Here is a 23,364-nt window from a genome sequence, read left to right on the forward strand (position 1 = left end):
CTCACTCACTCACTCACACATTCATTCCAACAATTTATGTGTCAAATATTTTTAAATACTATCCTTGATAATACTACGATACCTGCCTTTTCTTGCCTTTAATATCAAGCTCTCTCTTGCTCTCATTTGGCCAACTGGATTTTTCTTTTCAGTCCTGCTGACTGTTTGTCAGTTATTTGAGTGATGTAGATAATATGAATATTATCAAGGGTCAAAAAAAGAGACAGATTACCATGCTCTAACGCACAATGTCACACTCATGCCCTGGATTAAAATGCTAAATGCCAGCCTTATACTCTCCAATGTCTCTGTTGCCAAGAAATTATTTCTGCTCATGATTTTGTGACAAGCCTGTAAAAACTGTGAAGTACTGTAAATTTTCTCTATGAGATTATTTAATAACAGTTTCAAATCATCAGAAGATACATTTTTCTAAGAACTGAGCTGCTTTCTTTCTCTCAAGAGTTCTGTCTTTCTATGTAAACATCTTTTCAAGTTCACAATAACTGCCAGAAATTCCATGCAATTTCAATCTTCAAATGTATTCTTTTACTGAGGAAAATTTATGACATTAAGATGAAGAGGGCCAATGATTTTGTAACTGATGAGATGTTCTGCACTGTAATAAACATGGCTTAACGTCATACTAACTGTTTTCTTCTTGCGTTGCAATTTTTAGATTTTCTTTCTGTCTTACTGAGATACGTTTGGTTTAAAACAAAGGATGGAACCTATAAACAGGTGAGAAACTGTTACAAAGAAAATAAAGCTGTTTACAACCTTAATGAGGCAGTTTTCTTGGGTTTAATTGTAGCTGGTGTGGTTTGTTAGAGCAGAGGATACCCTCACAAGGAGTAAAACTATGCAGGTCTCTGAAACGAACCACTTTCTTATCCAGTAACCATCTTGTTTCCCTTTTAAACACACTTAACATAGCTTAACTTAAAAGTTAGTGAATGTTCCCATGGCATTAGAAGAACATTTATTTTGTCAAATTCATTTATACATCCAATATCAGCAATTAACCATTCATGAATGAACCATTAGGCTCCCACTTAGCAGTACTGGGGGAGTAGTTCAATGTTTTGCAACACTTTGATAAGCAAGAAGGAGCTTGGGAGTCAAACTAGAAATGTTTTTTTTCCAAAGCAGCCACTCTTACCACCTGAGCTCCGCAAAAGAAGTGAATTTAAGTTGAATATCGCTATCAAACTAACGCTATCAAACAAGTCATTATAAACAAATGCTACAGCAGGCCCATTTTCCACTGACGACAGTTTGTTTGATTGACCTGTGCAAATCAGATACCAACACTGCAAAACTTTAGCCCAGATATTGTCACATCCAATTGTAAAAAATGCTATTTGGTGTAGCATTAAAAGATGTATGTGAGTAAAGCTATCCATATGAGTCATATATTATGAAAATGTGCAACAAGAAGGCTCAGGGGCGTGAGTACCACTGTTCCCTCTAAGCCGCATGTTTGCCCAATCATGCACTGCTCCAGCGTTCTCCGTGCACAACAAAGCTGAACTGTAAATAAATTAAACACATTTATTTTATTTACAGTTGAGCTTGGATTTCATTTTGTGCGCAGGATAGATTTACTGTGCGCAGAGAACGCTGGGGCAGGACGCAATTGCACTAACGCGCAGCTTTGAGGGAACAGTGCTGGGTTCCCCTGCCAAGTAGGTACACGAAGTGAGGTGAATTAGACACCTTAACACCAGGAAGAGAAGGGCCAAGATCTAACATGGTTCAAAGTCCAAGTGTGGTCAGTTTGGTTGTTTTTTGTCCACATGGATGTGTGATGGAGAGTCAGCTGCGGAATACTGAGTGAGGGGCGGGATCCTGGTGTTTAGGAATAACCAATGATAGACCAAGAAATGGGTCAACTTTGGATCAGGCCTTTTCTAAAAATGGCAGCCTGAACCAGATGTCAATTCAAATGTCATCTCTCACAACAAACTAGCAGCCTAAATTGTATAGTCCAACTATATTCTGCTTAATTAATCATAAAGCTTAGTTTATTAATGGCCAGAATTTCCCTTTCAGTTTTGGACATAAGAGCTCATAGAGAGAAGTGTGAAAACCCTGGATGCTTAGCAAAATTGAGACAGTGCAAGTCTAATAACTTTCTTAGGCATTATGTTTTAAAAATTCACTATCTTATTGGGTCAATAGGCTCAATAAGATAGTGAGGAAAGCCCGCTCGGTGGTGGGACTGAACCTGGACCATCTTCAATTGGTGGCAGTGGAGAGGGTAAAGAACAAACTGTGTGCTATCCTGTACAGTCCTTCCCATCCCCTGCACGATGAGCTGTGGCTGATGTGCAACTCCTTCAGCCAACAGTTCACCCCCCCCCCCCCCCCCCCCGGTGAAGAACGAAATGCTTCAGACGCTCCTTTGTGCCTAGGGCCATCAGACTGTACAACAGCATTACATTACATTACAGTCATTTGGCAGACGTTTTCATCCAAAGCGACTTACAAAAAGTGCAATTCAGTCACCGAAGATCCCAAGTACCAGCAGCGGAAGTCACACAGCTCTGACCGGCCTGAGTGCACCTATGCTGCTTCCACAGTTCCTCAATCTCACTACCCTACCCCATTCATTACCTCACCCACGCACTTCATGACCTAACTCTGCTGTCTCTCTTATCCTTTTTTATCCCAGTCCGTGGCTTCTGCCTTTCTATTTCTATTTCTTTCTTTTATCTTTTTCTTTTTATGATTCCTTTTTTTTTTGACATTATGACTTTTACGCTGGTGTGACAAAGGAATGTCCCTAATGGGGATCAATAAAGTTTATCTTATCTTATCTTGTCTTAAATTGGGGTTTAGTTAATGTCCAGGAAAGATTACAGTATTACGATAAATAAATAAACAAACAAATAAATATATAAATAAATAAAAATCACAACTATAACTAGGGTTATAGTAAACCCTGGTAATCAGAATCACTTGTCGTGCTTGATGACCACATCTTCAACAATGTAACACAAAAATTTGAAGCCTCTTCTTATTGAAGAATAGCTTGGATGGCTTATATTTGTCATATTTGTGTTTTACTAGTAAGGCCAATGATGTTAAAATAAAAACTAAGCCATTTATCGGAATATACAGAATAGCTATGGTGACTTTCCCTGCAACAAAACTTGTCTCGACTTACAAGAAACACTTATGTATTGAAATACTTACGTATTTCAAACATACCACAGATAGTTACAAGAACATGTTTACCATCAAATTTTATATTTCTTTTTCTCTTATTTATTACTAATTTATTTGTGTTTGTCCCTCTCCTCAGATAAAAAAACAACAATACTGAATTCAAACTATTGTACTGCTTGGTGACTCACATTCCAGCATTTCCTAATGAATCTGTAATATTGTCAAGACAAAAAATTTATTGCTGACTTTTTTTTTGTATAATTAGCCACATATTCCTTTTGGGTAAATTTAATGATATTTATCAGTAATTTCTGAATTACTTCTGAAGATCTTTTGTTAATTTTCAAAAAAAAAAAAAATCAATTTGTATGCATTTTGTTGATACTTACTGAACTAGTATACAATATGTTCATTTTATATAACTCTATTGAGTTTTAACTTCAGGTTTCTATGAGTGACATATGACCTACTTTCAAAAACTGTTTAGTAGACAACATTCAAAAAAAAAATAAAAAAATCACACACTAAATTATTTCCAGATAGGAGCATGCTACTGTCTCACCTGGAGTTGTAGGGGTCCTAGGCCAGGTGTGGCAGCAGCAGCAGCAGCAGCAGCCATTGTTGTTGGAATGAGCTGGAGAGGGTAGGGGTCACCTGATACAAACCGCAAGAAATTGCATTTTCAGTCTTGACAATTTTAGCAACTCCTTTTTGGGCATATTTAACTCAAAACATTTTGAAATTAAATCAGGAAAAAATATATCAAAATGACAATTGAATCAAATAAATAGGCCTTGTGTAAATGTTTCTATGTTCTGTCTTTTTTTTTTTTTTTTACTCAGTGCACTTTTGTAACATGCTTACATCTCACACCATCATTCCCCTTCTGCTACTACCTAAGTCCCTCTCTGCAGCTGTTTAAGCTGTCCTTTGTGTGTGCTGTGAGTAGGACCTTAATGAAAAGCTTGATTGTGTGCCTTCCTTGTTAATACCCCTGACAAAGGGCAGCGAGGTGAGGGGATTCTGATAAAGCTGGCCCCAGTGCTACAATTAAGTGTCACCACTGCCGATTGCTGCTCTCTAATTTTACTATCAATTTTTTTTTTTTCCTCAACTTTCTGTTCTCCAGCTTTTTTAATTGCTCTCGTGCCCATCTCTTACTTTCTGTTTTCCAGTCCATTTCCATGTCTTAAAATTCAATCCCCCCCGTTTAAAAATCATGCATAAATTTACAAAAAATGGGGGATGTCAGTGATAACAGAAGGGCAGAGAAATGGAGACACTGTGTACAAGAGAGAAGAGGATGAGTGAGGATTATTAGAGACCAGGTGCAGATAGGACTTGCTATAATTACTAGGTAGACAGGAACAGGAAAACAAGTTCATAGTTGAGGAGGGGGTGAAAATGTGCTATGATGTACTTTACTGACATATTAGTAAGCTTGAATTTATGTTGCTAATGAAATTAATTACTACTGACTTATTTACAGCATTGTATTTTGCTTTGATAATCATGTTGTGTGGCAACTGGAGTGTTATTTTCCTGAAGATGTTCCACCTCTAATCTGAGACTTCTTTGGTTCCAATAGACGGTGTGGAGTTTCCACTATATAAGAGATGGGGTTGTGGTGGGCCCCAGGGTTTGTTATTTTATTAGGCTCTTTCACAGCAACTAGGTATTACTGTGATCTGTCTCTTAACCATATTAAAGTATCTACAATTACTTAACATTCAAAGAGCTTTAGAACTGAACTCTATGTTCAGTTATCAGGATTTCAGCCAGCGACACAGAACTTGAGATTGATGTGTCCTTCCACTGACATATTTTTCCATATAACATGGTTCTAAAAATGAAATAGTTATTAGAGAAGACTGCAAATGCTGAAAAATGATTTGCTTTAGTATGTGAGGGGTGTAAAATAATTATTTCAGGATTTTGTATTCAAAGAAGATAGGTCTTTTCTCCTTGCTCCCTCAAAAAACATAGGCTCAGTGGATATGTATGCTCCTCATGTGAATTGCACTCACAAAAGGGAGATGTATGGAAAAAAGCAAACATGTTCCTTTTCTGTAAGCAGATAGAGGGAGAGAGTAACACCTCACACTCAGCAAATGAAAAAAGGTTGAAAAACTCTAAACCATGCAATTAAAATTACAATTTTAATATTATCAAATACTTAAATTTCCTGGAATACATGGATACTACAAATGCTGCATTTGAGAAGAATGCTTTGAGATCAGTCGCTTTACTGCTAATAATTTAAAAAATGATCTTAATATTTGAGCTACTACCAATTTACATCTTATATAATAAACTCTCAGTATGTATTCCTCTTGGGCGGCAGTATGGAGTTTGCATGTTCTCCCTGTGTCTGCATCTTCTGCGGTTTCCTCCCACAGTCCAAGAACATGCAGGAGGTTAAATGAAAAAAACTGCCCAGGATGAGAGAGTGAGTGAATGGTTGTCTGTCTATATATGTGGCCCTGCGATTGACTGGTGACCAGTCCAGGGTGTACCCTGTCTCTTGGCTGATGACAACTGGGATAGGGTGGAAAGTCCCAACAAGTATTGAATGAGTACTAGGGTGCACCTCAGATCCATTGGTAATCACATTTTGAAACATTCTCAGCAATGGAAAATTTGGAACCTAACTGCAAAATTAATTCTTAAAAATATAATCATAATTAACTTAATTGCATGGGTTTGGCCTGTGGGAGGAAGCAAAAGAATACAGCAAAACCACAGGGTGGAAACATGTGAGGTCCACACAGAAAGGCCTCAGTCAGCCACAAGAATTGAATTGAACCCTCTTGTTTTGTGACAAGAGTGCTCATCACCAAGCTGTCTTAGGGCCCCAAAACTTACCTTTCAACATAAATGTAATGTCCTGTTTCATACTGATGTACTTAAGGTTGCTAAAAATTGCATGCAAACTGTTGTTAAGCAATTTTTATTTGATTTGTTTAGGTTATGCCATTTATCCTTCTGTTCAACAAGTATTCAGACATGTTACCCAATGATGGCAAATAATTAATGTTTCCTGATGGAGTCTACTCATATGTTGTACAAAACCTAGAGAATTTTTTATTTATACTATACAAAAAAGTATAAAACTCAGTAAGAAAATGTTGATGCACAATGATCACAAGTCTTATAGGTATGACAATATACCTATATGACAATATAAAACAGTGGCTAATAACTACAATTAAAGTTGGCACAGAGTATATCTGAGGCATCTTAGTCTGGTGTCAAGTCCAATGCATTCAGGGTATTTTGCAGACGATGCAACCTCTTGATCAGGAATATAGGAGCACGTGGCTTAGGGGGTTGTAGCGGTCATCCCTGGAACCGAACATTATTGGTTCAATTCTTTCTATCCTCCTAGCCTGTCGAAGTATTGTTGAGCAAGATACTGAGCCTCTAACTCCTCCACTGTCATGGTTCATCCATGTTGAATTTAATGCAGTGGTCAAAATTCACTGATGCGGTGGGTATAATTCAGTTTGACCTTAAGGAAGCTGTGAAAGACTGATAAGGTGGTGCTTGAACTTGTACACATGTACACATCTTTGTTTCAGTAGTTATCTTTTTTTTCGTTTTTGCATTATTACAAGGCCATCATTGCTGCCTTGGCATTTGAATGTTTTTGTGTGTGTGTGTGTGTGTGTGTGTGTGTGTGTGTGTGTGTGTGTGTTTGTGTGAGTTGTTGTGATGAGTTTGAAACATGTTCTGCCTGCATCTCACTTTAATGTTGGGTGAACCTGGAACAAGTCACATTACCAACCCCAGACTCCCAACACATATTCTAACCCCTTACGGAGCATTTATACCTATATTCCCCTGGCAACCAGCCCTCTTTCTCTCTCTCTTTCTACTTCATTCCCTCTCCATCTATCAGTCCACTTTCTCTTTCTCTTCCTCCTTCTCTCCCTGTCTCACCATGCTATCATGGTAAACAACACATTGCCACACAGCCAGAGTTTGATAACCAAAATAAATAAATAAGTACAAAAAATATATAATTTAATAAATGAAAAAAGTCATTTTAATGCATCAAAATAAAAAAGAGAAATGGGAGACATAATGGACAAAGAAAGTGATGGACACAAAGCACATGTAAAGAGAAAGGGTGCATTGGACTGAGATTTTTTGTTTGTTTTTGTTTAGTTTTTTATCAAGAGCACAGACCTTTTCTTTTGGGACAACTTCTGATTCCTCATGTGGGAAAGCCCATACTACCTTTCATGGTGAAATATCCCCCAAAGCATTTATTTACTTTAATATTACATTAATAAAAGAATGATTAACATGGATATGGGTTTCACTCACTGCAACTGGGCTTGTAGTTAAAGCCTGGGGGCATGAGGAAACCCTGCTGAGCTGCAGCTGCTGCCAAAGTCCTCTGGTCCGGAGGAAAAACAGGAATCATTAAAGGAGGAAGCTGACCCTGGACCTGCTGATGGGGGTGGAGGTGGAGGACAGGTGAAGGCAAAGAAGTAGAGAGGAAAGAGTGAGAAAAAGTGCAAGAGATTAGGACATGGTTAGAAACAAATTAGCACGTGTGCAGTAGCCCCACCTTCAAGCAGCCCAAAGCATTTTGAAGAGTTATGTTCAAGACTGAAATATGGATCTCCTATTCAAAAAACAGATTTGACTAATTTTAACTATATGAAAAGTATCATAATTACTTAGAATCAGTTTTTTGTTTTTTGTTTTTTTTTTCAGGCTTCTTTATTCAAGACATACATATTTATGGAGACTCAAACTGAACAAAAATATTCCCTTCAAATACAAAAACCAAGTCATAGTGACTGCTTATAAAAGCTACTCTAGCATTTGGAAGATGATCCTCTACCAAAAAAACAAATAAAAATATAAAAGAATACAAATATACAGTGAGACATACAGACTTTCAGCATTTCTGTGCGTTCAGACAGGGGGCCATATGACTTCACAAGGTTTCCAGGATTTTAAAAGAAAAAGTGGAAGAAAAGCTCCACCAATGGGTTGATTTGGCACGAGAGACAAGAGAGGAGAGAGAGAAGGAAGAAACAGAAAGGAAGGACAGAAGGAGACAGATGGTTGCATTAAACAGCATTCTGCCAAAAACAACACAAAGACTTGAGTGTGATGGACTGATGGGAAGTTCGAGTGGAACAAGAGCAAAAGATGGGGAGAAGTAGTTGAAAAAGGTGACAGTAGGAGAAAAAAGTTAATGTATGCTGCTGGTACAAAAATTATGTAGTATGGGAGCTGTTGTTAAAATCTTCTTATCATAGCAACTTGGCTTGATTTCATTCCCTTGAAGACATTTAACCTCTCATCTGAGAGGCTTCATCAGTTCTAATGGAATGCGGGGAGTTTCTGAATATAAACACCAGGGTTGGGGGCCGGTCAAAGTAATGATGGCTTGTTATGCAAATAGGAGAGTTTTGGTGTAGAAACTAGGTTGAAGGGGGTTGTTGTGCTAATGGGATGTTGTTAGGTGGGAACAAATGTACACCTTGTGGGGACATATCTGTATTAAAATTTGAAACGGTATAGCCAAAATTCTCAGAAGATGAAGAATGCAGAGAAAAACGTTGGGTTACATAGACAGAGGTTTGTTGGTAGTTGCTGAGGTCAGGTATTGGATCCGGTATTGGATCTCTCCAGGTGGTTTGAAGGGTGCAGCTAGGTCTGTCATTTGTAAGCTAATCTGTCTTGGGATGGATCCCAATATGGCATTGTATGTAGGTGAAAGGTTGTACCTAAGGCCCCCCTGCTTAGAGATGGTTTATCCATTCTGACAAAGATGGTTTCTTTGGTTCTTCTCTCGAACCATCTGTTTGCTGGCTAGAATGCACACACTGTTGTCTTCAAAGGAGTGGCCTTTGTCCTTGAGAAATAGGTGGACTTCGGAGTCCTTGTCCTGAAGTGGTGGCTATCTTGGGTTGGGCTATCCATTTGTGCAGAGGTGATTTTATCTCTCAGAGATCAGAAGTCCACAATGTCATTTGCTGCAGAATGTGTCAATTTCTGTCTTTCAAAATCCCCCCTCCTCGGTATACAATAGAAAACAACAACAATTATATTGATGCGGTATAAATTTGGATTCAGACCCATTTGACAGAATAGATTAAAAATTTCTTCAGGAAAATGTCACTCTTTTGATTTGACAATCAAACCATAGGTGTTCACATCACCAGCCAGTTGTCTAGAAAGGTTTAAAGATTATGTAGTTATGTGATGGAGGCAACAATGAATGATAAAGCACAATTCCTTGTATTTTGTACAGAAAAAACATTGGTTGTTATCATCACAGATCAGCTAATATTTCTGTTTTAACCCACTGTCACCAAAAATTGTGTATAAAAGTTGTTACAAATGACAATTGTCCTTTATGTTTTCATCATCAATAACAGAATTTTCTTCCTTCCATTCCCTTTGGCTTCTCCCTCAGGGGCCATGACAATGAATTATTTTATTTCATCTAACCCTATTTCTGCATCTTTTTCTCTCATAGAAACTAACTTCATGTTTCACTACATCCACAAATTAATAAACCTGAACTGTATTTAAAAAAAAAAAAAATTGTTACTTTCAAGGTAACATTCTTAAACCTGAGATATGGCCATCCAAAGCGCCATATCTCCTCACACAAAGCCCAGTTGGTACATGATAGAGGTAAAATACAATTTTGTCTGATATGAATGCCATGCCTTTTTAAACCTTTACGCTCAACTCTAGGCAGGTGGTCCATGCCATTGACCATCGATTTTTTTCCAGTTCCAGGTCACTGCTCATGTGGTGACCGGCTGGCGCATGGAGTAGCTTTTTCAACTTTGTATATATATATATATATATATATATATATAGGTAGATTCTGATTTCAAAACTCTTTCTCTTCTACACCTTCCTTTATCTTCCTTCACTGTCTCTTAATAGGATAATTGCCAATTAAAGCAAAGTTTGATGTGGAAAATGTATCTCATATAACAGAAGTAGCTGCATGTTCGTACAGATGTGGTGTACTGTGATGTATCATTAACTAATCTCTGAGTTATTTGAGTACCTGAACTTTTTAGCTTTTAGATGAAGAAAAGTCAAAAATGGAGAATGGCTCTATTTGTGGTAAACTTCCTCTGGCTAGCCCTGCCTCAACATAATCATATTTCTATGTTGAGTAAATACCTGTAGAGTAAATATCTGTCCCTTTGTCCATGTGTGGTTGTGTGTGTATTCGTGTGTGTGTGTGTGTGTGTGTGTGTGTGTGTGTGCGTGTGTGTGTTTGTGTGTCTCTCCTCCTCCTGCTCCTGTGTGCCGGCATGCGACAGCCAGCAGCACTGTAATCAAACTATCACAGCTCAGGGGAATGGTGCTCTCTTCAAGTGGCTCCTGTTTTCCTCTTACACCAAAAACAATAATTACTTCTCCATTTTGGTTAACCATAAACCACGTGCTGCCTGCGCAGGGCGATCAGAAGGAAGAAGCTTTCCAGTGCGACGCTTGGACAGGACCCCCACAGGGACAAATCACAGACAGAACAGTTCTGCTTTGCCTTTCAGGCCTAATTGGACATATGCTAGAGTAGAGCTGGCTGGAAACACTGTAATGTGCTGTAGGGAGGGGGAGAGAGGGAGAAGAGAAGAGAAGAGAAGAGAAGAGAAGAGAAGAGAAGAGAAGAGAAGAGAAGAGAAGAGAAGAGAAGAGAAGAGAAGAGAAGAGAAGAGAAGAGAAGAGAAGAGAAGAGAAGAGAAGAGAGGAGAGGAGAGGAGAGGAGAAGAGAAGAGAAGAGAAGAGAAGAGAAGAGTGTGCCTATTGCCATAAATCGAAACATTGGATGCATTAGCAGATGGATTGTCTTTCTTTCCTAAAGAGCACTCCTAGCTTTGTTCATCCAACTGTTTCTTTCTGATTTTGCAACAAATTGCCTATACAAAATAGGTAGACATGAATTAGGCTTGAGAAGGGCAGCAAAATAGATGCATGTCGCATATGAAAAAGGAAGCTCAAATTTAGAAAAAATGGAATACAACTTGACGGATAGGTAATGCAAAGGGACAGATATGCCTATAGAGAGAAAGGCATGGAAAAGGCATTGTTTTAGTGATTTTGCTGTCATTTATGTAGTTATGATGGTTATCTCCACTTTGATGCTCTAGTAATATTTGAGCAGATATGTGTGTGAGCTCTTCAGTAGCACACAAATTAAAAATAAAACATGGGTCAGTGATTGCTGGGATAAATTAGGGACTGACACTCCAAAAGCTTCCTGAAATTTGCATTTGTTGACCAGTGGCTCATGTGATGCTGAGCCTCAAAGGTGCTTCCCTGAAATTTCCCTACTTCACAACAATTTTGCTGCATTTGATATTTACTCAAATTGGTTTTGCAATGCCCTAAAGTAGATCATAACCTCTGTAGATTAGCCTTATGATTATAATGTAAACTTCTTGTAAACCATAGAATAATGAGGGGAACAGAACTATCCAAAATCAAAGACTGAGAATTTGAGGCAAAGACATGAAGACTCATGGGAAAAGAAAAGCTTCTGTGAGGAAAAAAGACGGGTAGGAAGGACGTGAAAGCAAGGCCAATCAATCCCCAGATCTCACATAAGGGGATGGCACATCTGAAACAGCAGACACTTTGGAGAATAGCATACTCCTCAGCTCCTCTTTTACAAAAGTCCCAAAGTGAACATGAAAACCTACAATACACACAGACAACACAACACAACACACTGCTCCAGTCGTCTACCAAAATGGAGAATAAGACACTTCTCTTTTTTATCTCCAAATTCCTCCTTTGCATCAAAAAAAGATACATCTGAAGAGAAAAAGGTCTGATCAGTGATAACTGAATGGAAAACAAAGGGAATCACTCTGAAATTAAATGAAGCTAAATGAAATGAAATGAAATTAAATAAAAAGAAAAAATAATTAACCAGATGGGCAAAACTTTTTTACTAAGAACTTTCTTAGGGATAAAGAAGACAGCGATGTTGACAATTCAGACTGGCAAATGAAATGTGCAATAAATCAAGAACTGAGATAAGAAAGACAATGGGAGGGGGAAGTACACAATAAGTGGCGGTGGATTGAAGATGTGTTCAGCACATTCCAAATGTAATGAAGATTTGGCCACTAATTAACATATGTGTGTGAAACAGCTTGGTTGGCACACAGCACTAAAAACTCTCAGGTAAAGTTATTTTTGAGAAGTAATTAGCTCAATGGAGTTAATGCAATGAAAAATAACTGCCGGTGCCTCACATGTATGGCTCACATCTGACCATGCAAAAAAATATCCCTGAGTACCACAGCTAAAATCTGCTGGTGACCATATGCTCCAGCAATTTAATCAAGCCCTAGATCACCTATTGCTGTAGAGAAGGGCATTTACTAATAGAACTAATAAGTAATTGAGCGAGAGTGAGAATGAAAGATAGCAAGAAATAGCAGACTTAAATAATACGCTATTAACTTTCCTTGGAAAAGTGCCATTGTGGCCAGCCTGCTGTGAGTCAATGGAGCATAATCAGGTATATTTTTACATTGTATACACATGTGTGTAAGTAATAGCACTTAGCAAAAAATGATGAAAAGTTTTCGATAGGTTTATAAGTATGTGGCTGTGTCCACATGAGCACCTATGGCCTGTAAGGAAAATTTTGATTATACCGGTTGCAGTAATATGGAGACAACTAAACAATCATAAAGCCTATCGGGCTACCTGTTCAATAAAAGGGTGGTAGTGGGCTAGTATGAGTGTGAGGTTGTGGTTTACACTAAATTTAAGGGAAAAATCGAAAACATTCATATCTATTTATTTTGGGCATGTGATCCAGAAGGAGTGAGCCTGTGAATGCACAATGGTGACTGAGTTACCACTGTTTTGTTCAGGAATAGAACAGGGTCATAGCTGATATGGAGGACAGTAGAGGGGGAAAGACAGAAACATATCTGAAAATGAGCATGTATTTTCATTGAGTGCATTTTAATTCATTAGTGAGGCAACAATTTTGTCTCCCACTCTTTGTTTCTATATGTGCCCTATTTGTACAATGTGAGAAAATGTACTTGCTCCCAAGAATAATCCTGAGACACTTGGCAGGTAAGCTTTTTCCATCCCCACTGAACTTCCCTGCATTGAGGGGACAACTGTCCTCCGCAATGCAGGGGGTCACTATGGAGAGATGGCCTCTTAATTATAATAACCAAAGCAGTGAGTAGTTTGGTTTAGTAAAAGTAAGTAAAAAGTGAAAATGTAATGCATAGTGTTTGTTCAGTTTTGGAAATTTGACATAAGTTGGACAAAAAGTTAGTTTAAGTTAAGGTCCTACGTTCCAAAAGTTTATCCAGGATTTTATACTAGAGATGAACAGCGTTCACAAAATGTAAATACTGCTTGAATGAATAGAAAATAATTGATGTTATCTCACGGAATAATTCCAGGTTAAATTAATTTAGCTAACTGACTTACAAATCTTAGCTGTTCTGCCAGTCTCAGTTATGTAAAGTAATGGCTGTGTTTCTAATATACATCACAATCAGCGAATGCTTCTGGCCTTCACAATGGATGTCATCCTGAAATTAATATACTGATTTAGGTTTCAGAGATAGAGAAAGCAGAGGAGATCTGAGGACAAAAAACAAATGACATTCTCTTTCACAAAAGATGTGTATCACTCTTCTTTCTTTTTCATGAGCTTCGATATTTGAATCACGTCATCTCTTGCAAGAGGAGAGTTAACAGCATTCTTAATAGATCTTTGGGAGTAGTGCCTAACATAGTTAAAGATACGAAAGATACACCATACAGGTACACACTGAACACAGTGGGTTATCACACAGAACACGCATGCACGCACGCACACAACCACTCACACACGCACACGCACACGCACGCACACACACACACACACACACACAAACTGATATAAAGACAAACCTACATACTGAACTAGGTACTCTGGCAGGGCATTGTATAGTGGGATTGTGTGGACAATCTCTTCATGAATACTTTAGCAGTGCATATCTCCACCAAGTCTTTGATGAGGAGTGTGTGTATGATTATCATGGAGAAGTGCTTGTGACTTTTTGAAAAAGTGTGTGCAGTGTTTTGTATGTTTTTGCATACTTTGAGTGTGTTTCTGTGTGTGTCTGTGTGTATGTTTGTGTGTGTGTGAGTGTGCGCTCATTTTGTAGTTGTCAAATGAGGCGCTGTTGATTGTGCCCCACTCTGGACAAGGCTCCCTACAGCTGCCCCTGCTTGTAAGAACCTATTGTTGGGCCTGTTCAATGGAGAAATGCCTATTTGGGAAAAGGTTGCAAAGTCATGGGAAAAGAGAGCTTTGTCTCATTGGGGTCATGGGGGACTGAATCATGAGCGGACGTGTTTATAGCTTAACACACACAGCTGTGGAAAACACACATGCATACACATAGATGGAGTTGATGTCCAAGAGCACACAGAAATCCTTAGAAACAACTGTATTTTTTTGACCAAAAAAATTAACAATTCAGAATTTAGCTTACACAAAGCAGATAAACACAGCTGCTTCACACAAATCTTGGACAGACATAGACACACATCCCACACACTTGCAATCACGAGGTCTCCTATCACAAAACTGTGTATGGCCAAACTCTGACGTGAAATGGAATGTGTGTCTTTACTTGGAAACAGTATCTATAATACAAAGCTTGGCTTTCTAAACTCAAAATTCAGTATCATCTGCCTTTATAAACGCAGGGCTATTACTTCCAAGCCACCTGGACCAACATAGAGGCTGCAGTGTATTGTGACATATAACAGGTGACTTGTGACACAATTCACACAAAGAGGGAGTTTCACAGCTTCAACTTGCATTGTTTGTCTTTATAATCATAAATATCATGAACTAACTTACATTGAAGTAATTGATTGTTGGCATATCTTTTGATCTAGGTTCTTCTGATTAAAGGAAAATGAGAAGACATTATTCCAAAGACTATAGATATAACCTCTACCACCACAGTTGCAATTTCTGATTATATTTACTATTATTCCTTATGGGAAAACACATTGGTATATAAAATCCTGTAAGGTGGAAAAAAATGCTATGGAATAAATCCATTGCTATGGACTAAAGCCATTGTGTCAAAACTCATATGTATTTTTAAATGAGGGATGAAAACAGTTTCCATTTCCACTCAATAGATTTAACATTGCAAAATTCCCAAGTTTTTCAATTATTCTAAATGCATTTAAAAATTGCTTTGCAGTGTATTTGATTAATTATGATGAAAAAATAACTATGTCACGGTTGCACAGTGGTTAGCGCCTCTGTCCCACAGCATTAAGGGTCCTGGTTCGATTCCCCCTTAGGGGAGTTTGCATGTTCCCCCCGTTTCTTCCCACAACATTCACTGGTGACCTGTCTAGGGTGAACCCTGCCTCTCACCCTATCGCAGCTGGGATACGCTCCAGCATCCCCCGTGACCCAAAGTTGGATAACTGGTTGATTAAGGATAGATGGAGGGAAATATTTCCCAGACGTGTGAATGGTTGCTCGTCTCTATATGTGGCCCTGCAATCGACTAGCAACCGGTTCAAGGTGTACCCTGCCCAATGATCCAGCGACCCTCAGTAGCATAAGCAGTTGATAATGGATGGATTTATTATTATTATTTTTATTATTATCATTATTACTTCTTTTTTAGTAAGCTCAAAAGCTTTGGCTTCAGCTAGCACTGGAAGACACACACTTCATCATGATCATCATCATTTTATCAAGTATTTCATTGAGCCAGCAAAAGTTGAACGCATCGTACAAACATGGGGTCGCCATCAGCTAATATATGGATTACAGTTTACCTGCTTTTTTGCCAGCATTTTTCCTTAAACCATTGGGTGGCAGTATTCCTTGTTATTACTTAAAAGGGGAAAGCAAAAGACCTCAGACTCTGGATTAACTTGAATTGCCATTTTTTTAATTAAAAACTGAATCATCTGTCTTATGAAATTGATCTCAGAAATGCCTTGGATCGGGAAAAAACATCAGGTGGGAATAACTGGAGGCTAAAACTACTAAAACAAATTCTCAAAGGCTTAACTAGGTTAGTGAGGTAATGTAATATATTTTCCATGTTTGCAAGACTTCCGAGTTTAATAATAGCCAATACAAATGGTAAATAATGATATTTCGGAATGAAAGCTGTGGATGATGCAGGTTTCACCTGTGGAGACCAACTAACACAAAAAACAGAAAATGCTGCTAGAATGTCCTCTTGAAGAATTTTTCCACTTTGCTCACTTTGTGTGAAGTGAACATTTCACAATGCATAGTCAGTCACTGACGAGAACCAATGACTGCATCCCATTACCTTTTTTTTAGCTTGAGTGACTTCGTTTCGGATATTATGGGGAAAGAGTTGTGAAACTTATTCTAAAGCTTCTTGAATGCCTCAAAAGTAGAATTTTCAAATTATTTGTATTGCTGTTGCAAAACTAAGCCAAACTACTGCTGTCTCTTGACACATCTCTGTAATTTTCAAACCTAACTGACAACATTTCACCAAACCCTCCTACACAAACAATACATTCATAATTCAAAATCCAAACACAGGATTAACTCACTTGTATTTTCCAAACTATTAAACTGTAACTAATTTCTGCAATTTCAACAACCTGTCAGAGCACGTGTTTTTGAGTCTTAGGTTGAAGGAGAAGGCTCATATACAACATTAACAATTAAGGCATGAAATGTTGGTACTTGAGCTAATAAAAGCCATAACAATTACAATGTTAACTGCACAAACTCACATAATGACATAATTCTAACATTTTTATAAAAAAAAAAAAACACAATTTGCATGACCCATGAGTGCTATAAATATATGCCCTTTTACACACGCATACAGACCATACACAGGCACGCATACATGAATGCACGCAAACATGCCTCACCTGGATTTGTTGCTGCAGGAGGTTGATTTTGTGTTGCTGCTGTAAAAGCTGCTGCTGTTGCCTTGCAATCTAAGGACAAAATGCAAAGCTTGCTATTAGAAAGCATTTACGGTAATGTGTGTGTGTGTGTGTGGGTGTGTGTGTCCGTGTGTGTGTTTGCAAGCGTAGGGCCTGGGGGAAATCTGACATATTTGCACATCTCAGCAGCTCCACTTGGATGACAGAAGGTTGATGTCCTGGTTTAAAATATTAATGGCCACATCTGATCTGGTCTCTGGTAAAAGTTAAACAGTTGACACTATTACAGTAACACACCTACTAAATGAAAAACTGTGTAAAGAGCACACTCCATCATGAGTACTTAAAGAATATAGATATTATATAGTGCTTCAATTTCATGATTTCTTACAGTGATATGATATATTTTCTAGTCAGTGTTCCGCTCAATGAGTAAATGAACAAGAAAGGACCTATAATGGTCCTTAATGATTAATGTGATGAAAGTAAAAAAGTTCAAGCTTCAGAAGTATATTTTTTGTTTCCAACATGTTTCCAATTTTTGGCTCAAGTTGTTATTTGTGCATCAATTTTACTGTTATATACTGGTTTTGAACAAAATGGTGTTCATGAAAATATGTTGAAAATATCAATTAGGAAAGATGTCAAGTTTTAGATTGGGTAGGAAAACTGCTTGTTTTTGGGAGGATTAACAATCTCCTCCTTTCGGCTGTTACCTTCAGGGTTCGCCACAGCTAATCAGCCTCCTCCCTCTTACTCTATTCTTTGTATCCTCTTGTCTCATACCTACTAACTTCATTTCCTCTTTCAATACATCCATAAATCTCCTCCTCTGTCTTTCTCTAGGCCTCCTGCAGGGCATTTCAAACTTTGGTGTCCTTCCATTAGAATCTCTAATTGAAATTCAAACGAGCATGCACAAAACATACACTATTTCTCATACAATCTTGTTTAAATATTTTAAATCAATCAAATGCACTATTTGCTGACAGCGAAGTCATTGCATTCAAATGTCAATGCCTCTCATTTATGCATCTTCTTTTGTTTGTGCATGTTGAAAGGCTATATATTTTAAATGAATTTATTTGAGGAGATAAATCACATTGTTAAAAAAGTGAGAATAAATAGTAATGTACAAAGGGATGTAGCAATGTCAGGCATTCTTTTTGTCAGTGACGATTTGCTCCAATATAGTACTGTAGCTGTGTCTCTCAGTCTACTTGTGGCATAATTCTGCAATACGATTTCCAGGAGGTCATAAGCCACAAGAGTGTGGGAAACACCTCTAAAGCAAATACCTGTTAGCACAGGGTTTCTGCAGGTATCAGCTAATCTTATTTGATGATTTTATAATGCTTTTTAATGCCACTTTAAGCAAAATTTAATGACATACCTGCAGGTATGTTTTTTTTATAAGAATATCAATCATATACATGTGGAATTAATTTCGTACAAGTAGCAGATATGTATATATCACCTTGTGAGTGACAATGAAACTAAAGAGTCACATAGATTCAGCATTGTGTATGATTATTAGTGCATATTTCTTGGTTTGTTTCCTTTTTGCTCCAACTCTGGTGTTGCAACTCTGTGTACCATCAGAATACCTGCCATAAGCAATAGCCATTTAAAGGGTTCTACCTGTCAGTCATCACCAATCATCACACAATTCCAATCAACATTCTGATTATTAAATGTTTATATAGCCCAAATAAAATAAATTGCAAAGAACAATATGTTTTCCCATCAAGTGTATTTAATTGATTAATGCATCTAGACACTGAATGTAATGCTTTTTAATGCTATTTAAGGCCTTAAATTTTGCAAAATCTATTTCATGACTTTTAATGCTTTGTAATGACCTGTGCAAATCCTGTCAAATCTTGAGTGTGTGTTCTTGCATGTGTGTAGGTTTGCAAGTTTGTCTGTGTCTGTAAGTCTGCCTGTGCACATTTAACAGAATCCTTGATAAAAATAAAATAAAAAAAACTCATGGAAAAAACATGGAAATGCCTGTATACCTAATTAGAATATAAATAACAGAAGCAAAGCAAAATCCCTATTTAAGGTTAGATATTAACATTTTTGCAGAGTTGGCCTGTTAGCGATACAGTTTCCAAGTGATGTCTTCTTTGAATCTAGAGCGCCCCTATACCTGATCCTGCTGTTGCTTGGCCAGTTCCATCTGCTGCCTCTGCTTCTCCATCTGTGAGGCAGCCAGCTTCTTCTGCTCCTCATGGGCTGCCAGGAGCTGTTCCCTCAGGCTACTCAACTGGCCAATCATGCCCATAAGCTGGCGCTCTTTTTCAGCCAGACTGTCTGGGGTACCTATAGTGAAAAAGGGGGAAAGACAGGTTCAAGGTAACATTGTAGTGTTTGCCAAATTCCAAGTTTCATTTGAGGTTATCAATCCATCCATTGTCTACCGCTTATCCTGCTCAGGATCATGGAGGGTACTGCAGAATATCTCACCTGCCATCGGGGAAGAGGCAGGGATACACCGCGGACTGGTCGCCAGAACAACCATTCACTCTCTTTCACAAGTGGACAATTTTCCAATTCGTCGGCTTCATGTTTTTGGACTATGGGAGGAAACCGGAGAACCCAGAGGAAAACCATACAGACATGAGAAGTGCATGTAAACTCCACACACTCCCCATGTCAAAATCAAACCAGGGTCCTTCAGTAGTGTGGCCTAAGTGCTAACCACTGCACCACCCTAACTTGAGGTCATACTAAGAAAATTAAGTAATCTGTTTGGTGGACTCTTTAAGATTTTTATCTTTTTTTGGGCATTTCAAAGTTAAAAATCAATTTGGTCTACTGCCTTGCATGGCATTCAAGAGTCGAAAAAGGTTGAGGGGTCAGAGGCCAAGAGAGACAAAGCACAAGTAACAAGCGAGGCAGGGGTCAGCTTCCAGCTTTTGTGTTCTACCTAATATACTGTATAGATAAGTTGGGTCTTTTGATGAGAAGTGGGTCTCATTTCAACACTAACAGTATTGGGGATTCAAATATGTGTGCTATACTATTTTCAACCAAGATGCAAATTTTGTGTGCTTGTGTGTGTGTCTGTGTGAGAGAGCGAGAGAGAAAGAGAGATGGAATGTAGGTGTGTGAGAGAGTGTGTGAATAATAATAGTGCAACAATCTAGTATTATTATTAGTAGTAGTAGTAGTATATTATTCTAATTAAAATACAAGATATCCTTGCACAGGTTTTCTTTTCCCTTTGAAAATTTGATTGCTGATGTATTTGAGATATTTAATTGGTGACTTTTGTGTGGATTAATATGACAGAAAAAGAGAGGGAACAAAAGTGTGTCTGTCTGTGTTTACCATGCAAAAGGCCAACCTTCTGCTCATATTTAACATGGCCTGCCCCTTGACCCCTCTGATCCTTACATGCCAGCTCCTTTACATGAACACACACATACAAAATACACAATCTAATACACACTTCCACATAAGGCCTAAATCATTCAGTAGGAAGTAGTTACAAAGAGGCACACTGAAGCACAATAAGCATGAATGTGTGCTCATGTGTGGTCAAACGTACCAATGTTTACCTACAGGGCTTTGGTGTATATGTGTGAGTGTCCGTGCATACACAGTTGTATGTGTAATAATTTACAATACACCAATGTTTTTCAACTGCTACCTTTAACTGGGCCACATTCCTACAGCAGTCAAACCACATTAGAAAGAGTATGAAAGAAAATGAGAAAGGGAGAGAAAAAAGCACAGAGAAAGAAGAGGATGAGTGAGATGAGAGGCAAGTGACTAAGGAATGAAGGCTGTAAAGACAATGTGATATGGTAGCTGACCTGCCCTTTGACCAGTCAAGAAGGTGAGAGACAGCCATTTGTCCTCACTGTTGGTAGCTGACGCCTAGTGCACACCCCTTACTAAACTCACACTCTCCTATTGCCCACCAACACTCTCCACCTCCGCCTCCACTATTCACTTCCCTCTGCCATCCATCTGCCAACAATGAACAATAAAGGCAACTGTCGAGCACACTAGCCAGTGGAAAAATAAACACACCGCTGTCCTAACTCACAGACCCACCTTTATAAGGCCTAAAAGTAAGGAGCACGTGTGTGTGTGTGTGTGTGTGTGTGTGTGTGTGTGTGTGTGTGTGTGTGTGTGTGTGTCTAAGTTGACCAAGACAAGAAAGAGCTTTGTGCTAAAAATTTTGGTCTGATCAAGTTCAGTCTAAGACAGGGAGAAAGCAGAGTAGAACTTAAGGGGAGAAGGGATTCTAAGTCTTATGGACAGACAGGAAATATGGAGGGAATAGAAATACAGTTAACAAGTTTATATTTATGCTGAACTATGGATGTACAGGATGTATGCATTGATGTGCTGCAGTTCTTTGCCAACCAGCACTGATGATCAGGTACATGTAAGCCAGTCATAAAAATTATGTTGTCTTTCTAGGTCTAGATTGCGATTTCTAAACTCCTATACATAACCACAAGCTACAATTTATCTTCCTTCTGTTCGCACTTTATGGCTTCATTAATCTGCTCATATTAGGTAGTTTTCTCAGCTGCTGGGCGGATGGTAAGCAGATCAAAAAGATATCCTCTCAACTCCTGGTTCCCACATTCCGTCCTTGGGCCAATTGTAATGGCCTGCGCTTATCAACAAATCTGTCTAATAAACATTACATTCTCGCTTTCATTCACACATGCATGGTAAAATTAACCAATTTCAACACTATTAAATACTTGTCACTTTGTGCTGCTTATGCTTTTTGCGCTGGGATGATAAGGCCCTAGCACCATGAAAGAGGTGGGGGCAAAAACAGCTTAATGGGAAGAATATTAGGGACAAGTAAATGGAGGATAAAGTAGAGCTAAAGAAATGAAAGACAGAAGACAGGGAAAAGGGGAAGCTGGAAAGTGATCCAAATACCAAGGTTCATAGATCTTAGCATTTTGGTCACAGCTTCACCCCTGTAACCAAGTCATCAACATCCACTTTTATGGGGAATTTCACCACAGTGGATTGATCCTAGACAAGTGGTTTTCAGCTTTGTTAATATTTCTGCTTCTGCTTAATGTAGACCCTTTGCTATAGGTCGTAGGGACATGCTGGCATTTAAACCTGTGCATTCCCAAAGTGTGCAAAGCTGCAATTACACCACTGAAAATAATTTGGTGACAGGGTCCCGAATGTTTCTCCCTGTTATTGTGACAATCATAACTGAAGATAGTGAATTGTTAAGGTGAATAAGCCAAAAATTAACCAACCAAGATTTTACGTTTTTTTTTTTTTTTTTGCTGCTGACATAATGTGACAGCCCACACACACTCACACATACTCTCATATACACACACACATTACATATGTGTAAGAACATACACTGATTTACTGACTTTACTAATATTTTAACTTCATATATTGTTCCCCAAACTGTTGGTATGCGTTGCCACAAGCAGGATGCTCCTGCCCACTTTCCTACAGTCTAATTTTTCACCAGTAGATCAAACGTATGTGAAGCAGCCGGCTCATAATGAATCTGGACAGCAATATTCATTATACCGTTTTTAGTTTTGTTCAATGAAACTATTTTACCTATGCTTTACCTGCTGCGAAACCTAAGCTGTATTATTATTATTATTTATATTACTTTTTATATTTAATTTTTTTGGTTCCAGAAACACTTATCACACTAAACATTATTTGGCCTCCCTCATCATCAGTGTTGAGGACATGAGAAGAGAGTTCAGTCATCTTTGGCTGAGAAAGACTGCGGGTCCTGACTGCCTTGAGTGCTAAAAGGAAGTGCTATTCAACTGTGTGGTGTTTTTCGGCATATATTCAACCCAAGCGTGATGGTTGTCCCTTCATTGTGAAGAACCTCATGTTTGGTCCCTGTGCCGAAGAAAAAAAAACATCCAAACACACTCAGTGACTACAGATCAGTGGCCTTGACATCACACGTCATGAAGTGACTGAAGCGGCTCGTCCTGAGACACCTTCACTCAATTGTAGTCCCTGCAGTTCGCATACCAGCCCCATATTGGAGTGGAAAATGCCATCATCTTCCTGCTGCACAGGGCTTACACTTACCTCAAGGAGGGAGGCAGGCAGCACTATGAAAGTCATGCTCTTTTACTTTTCTAGTGCTTTCAACACCATTCGACCTGACTTACTCAGGACATGTGGAGGGATGCTCCCCTAGTGGCCTGGGTTACTGACTATCTCACAGGCCACCCACAG

General features: G+C 38.5%; 1 protein-coding gene across 5 annotated transcripts in view; it reads right to left on the reverse strand.

Moving 5' to 3' along the window:
• sox5 (SRY-box transcription factor 5) overlaps positions 1-23,364 on the reverse strand; it is an 89,224-nt gene that overhangs the window by 24,217 nt on the left and 41,643 nt on the right. For all 5 annotated transcript variants that reach the window (XM_086146673.1, XM_086146669.1, XM_086146668.1 and 2 more), the window contains exons 5-8: positions 19,286-19,458; positions 17,113-17,181; positions 7,507-7,633; positions 3,737-3,828 (exon numbers count right to left, since the gene is read on the reverse strand). In XM_086146673.1, the coding sequence (XP_086002799.1) occupies positions 3,737-3,828; positions 7,507-7,633; positions 17,113-17,181; positions 19,286-19,458 (461 nt within the window). The remainder of the gene's footprint in view (positions 1-3,736; positions 3,829-7,506; positions 7,634-17,112; positions 17,182-19,285; positions 19,459-23,364) is intronic.

The sequence above is a fragment of the Fistularia commersonii genome, chromosome 5, assembly GCF_037954325.1.
Source record: "Fistularia commersonii isolate RoL2024-O1a breed Wild chromosome 5, RoL_Fcom_v1.0, whole genome shotgun sequence".
In the NCBI taxonomy this organism is placed as follows: domain Eukaryota; kingdom Metazoa; phylum Chordata; class Actinopteri; order Syngnathiformes; family Fistulariidae; genus Fistularia; species Fistularia commersonii.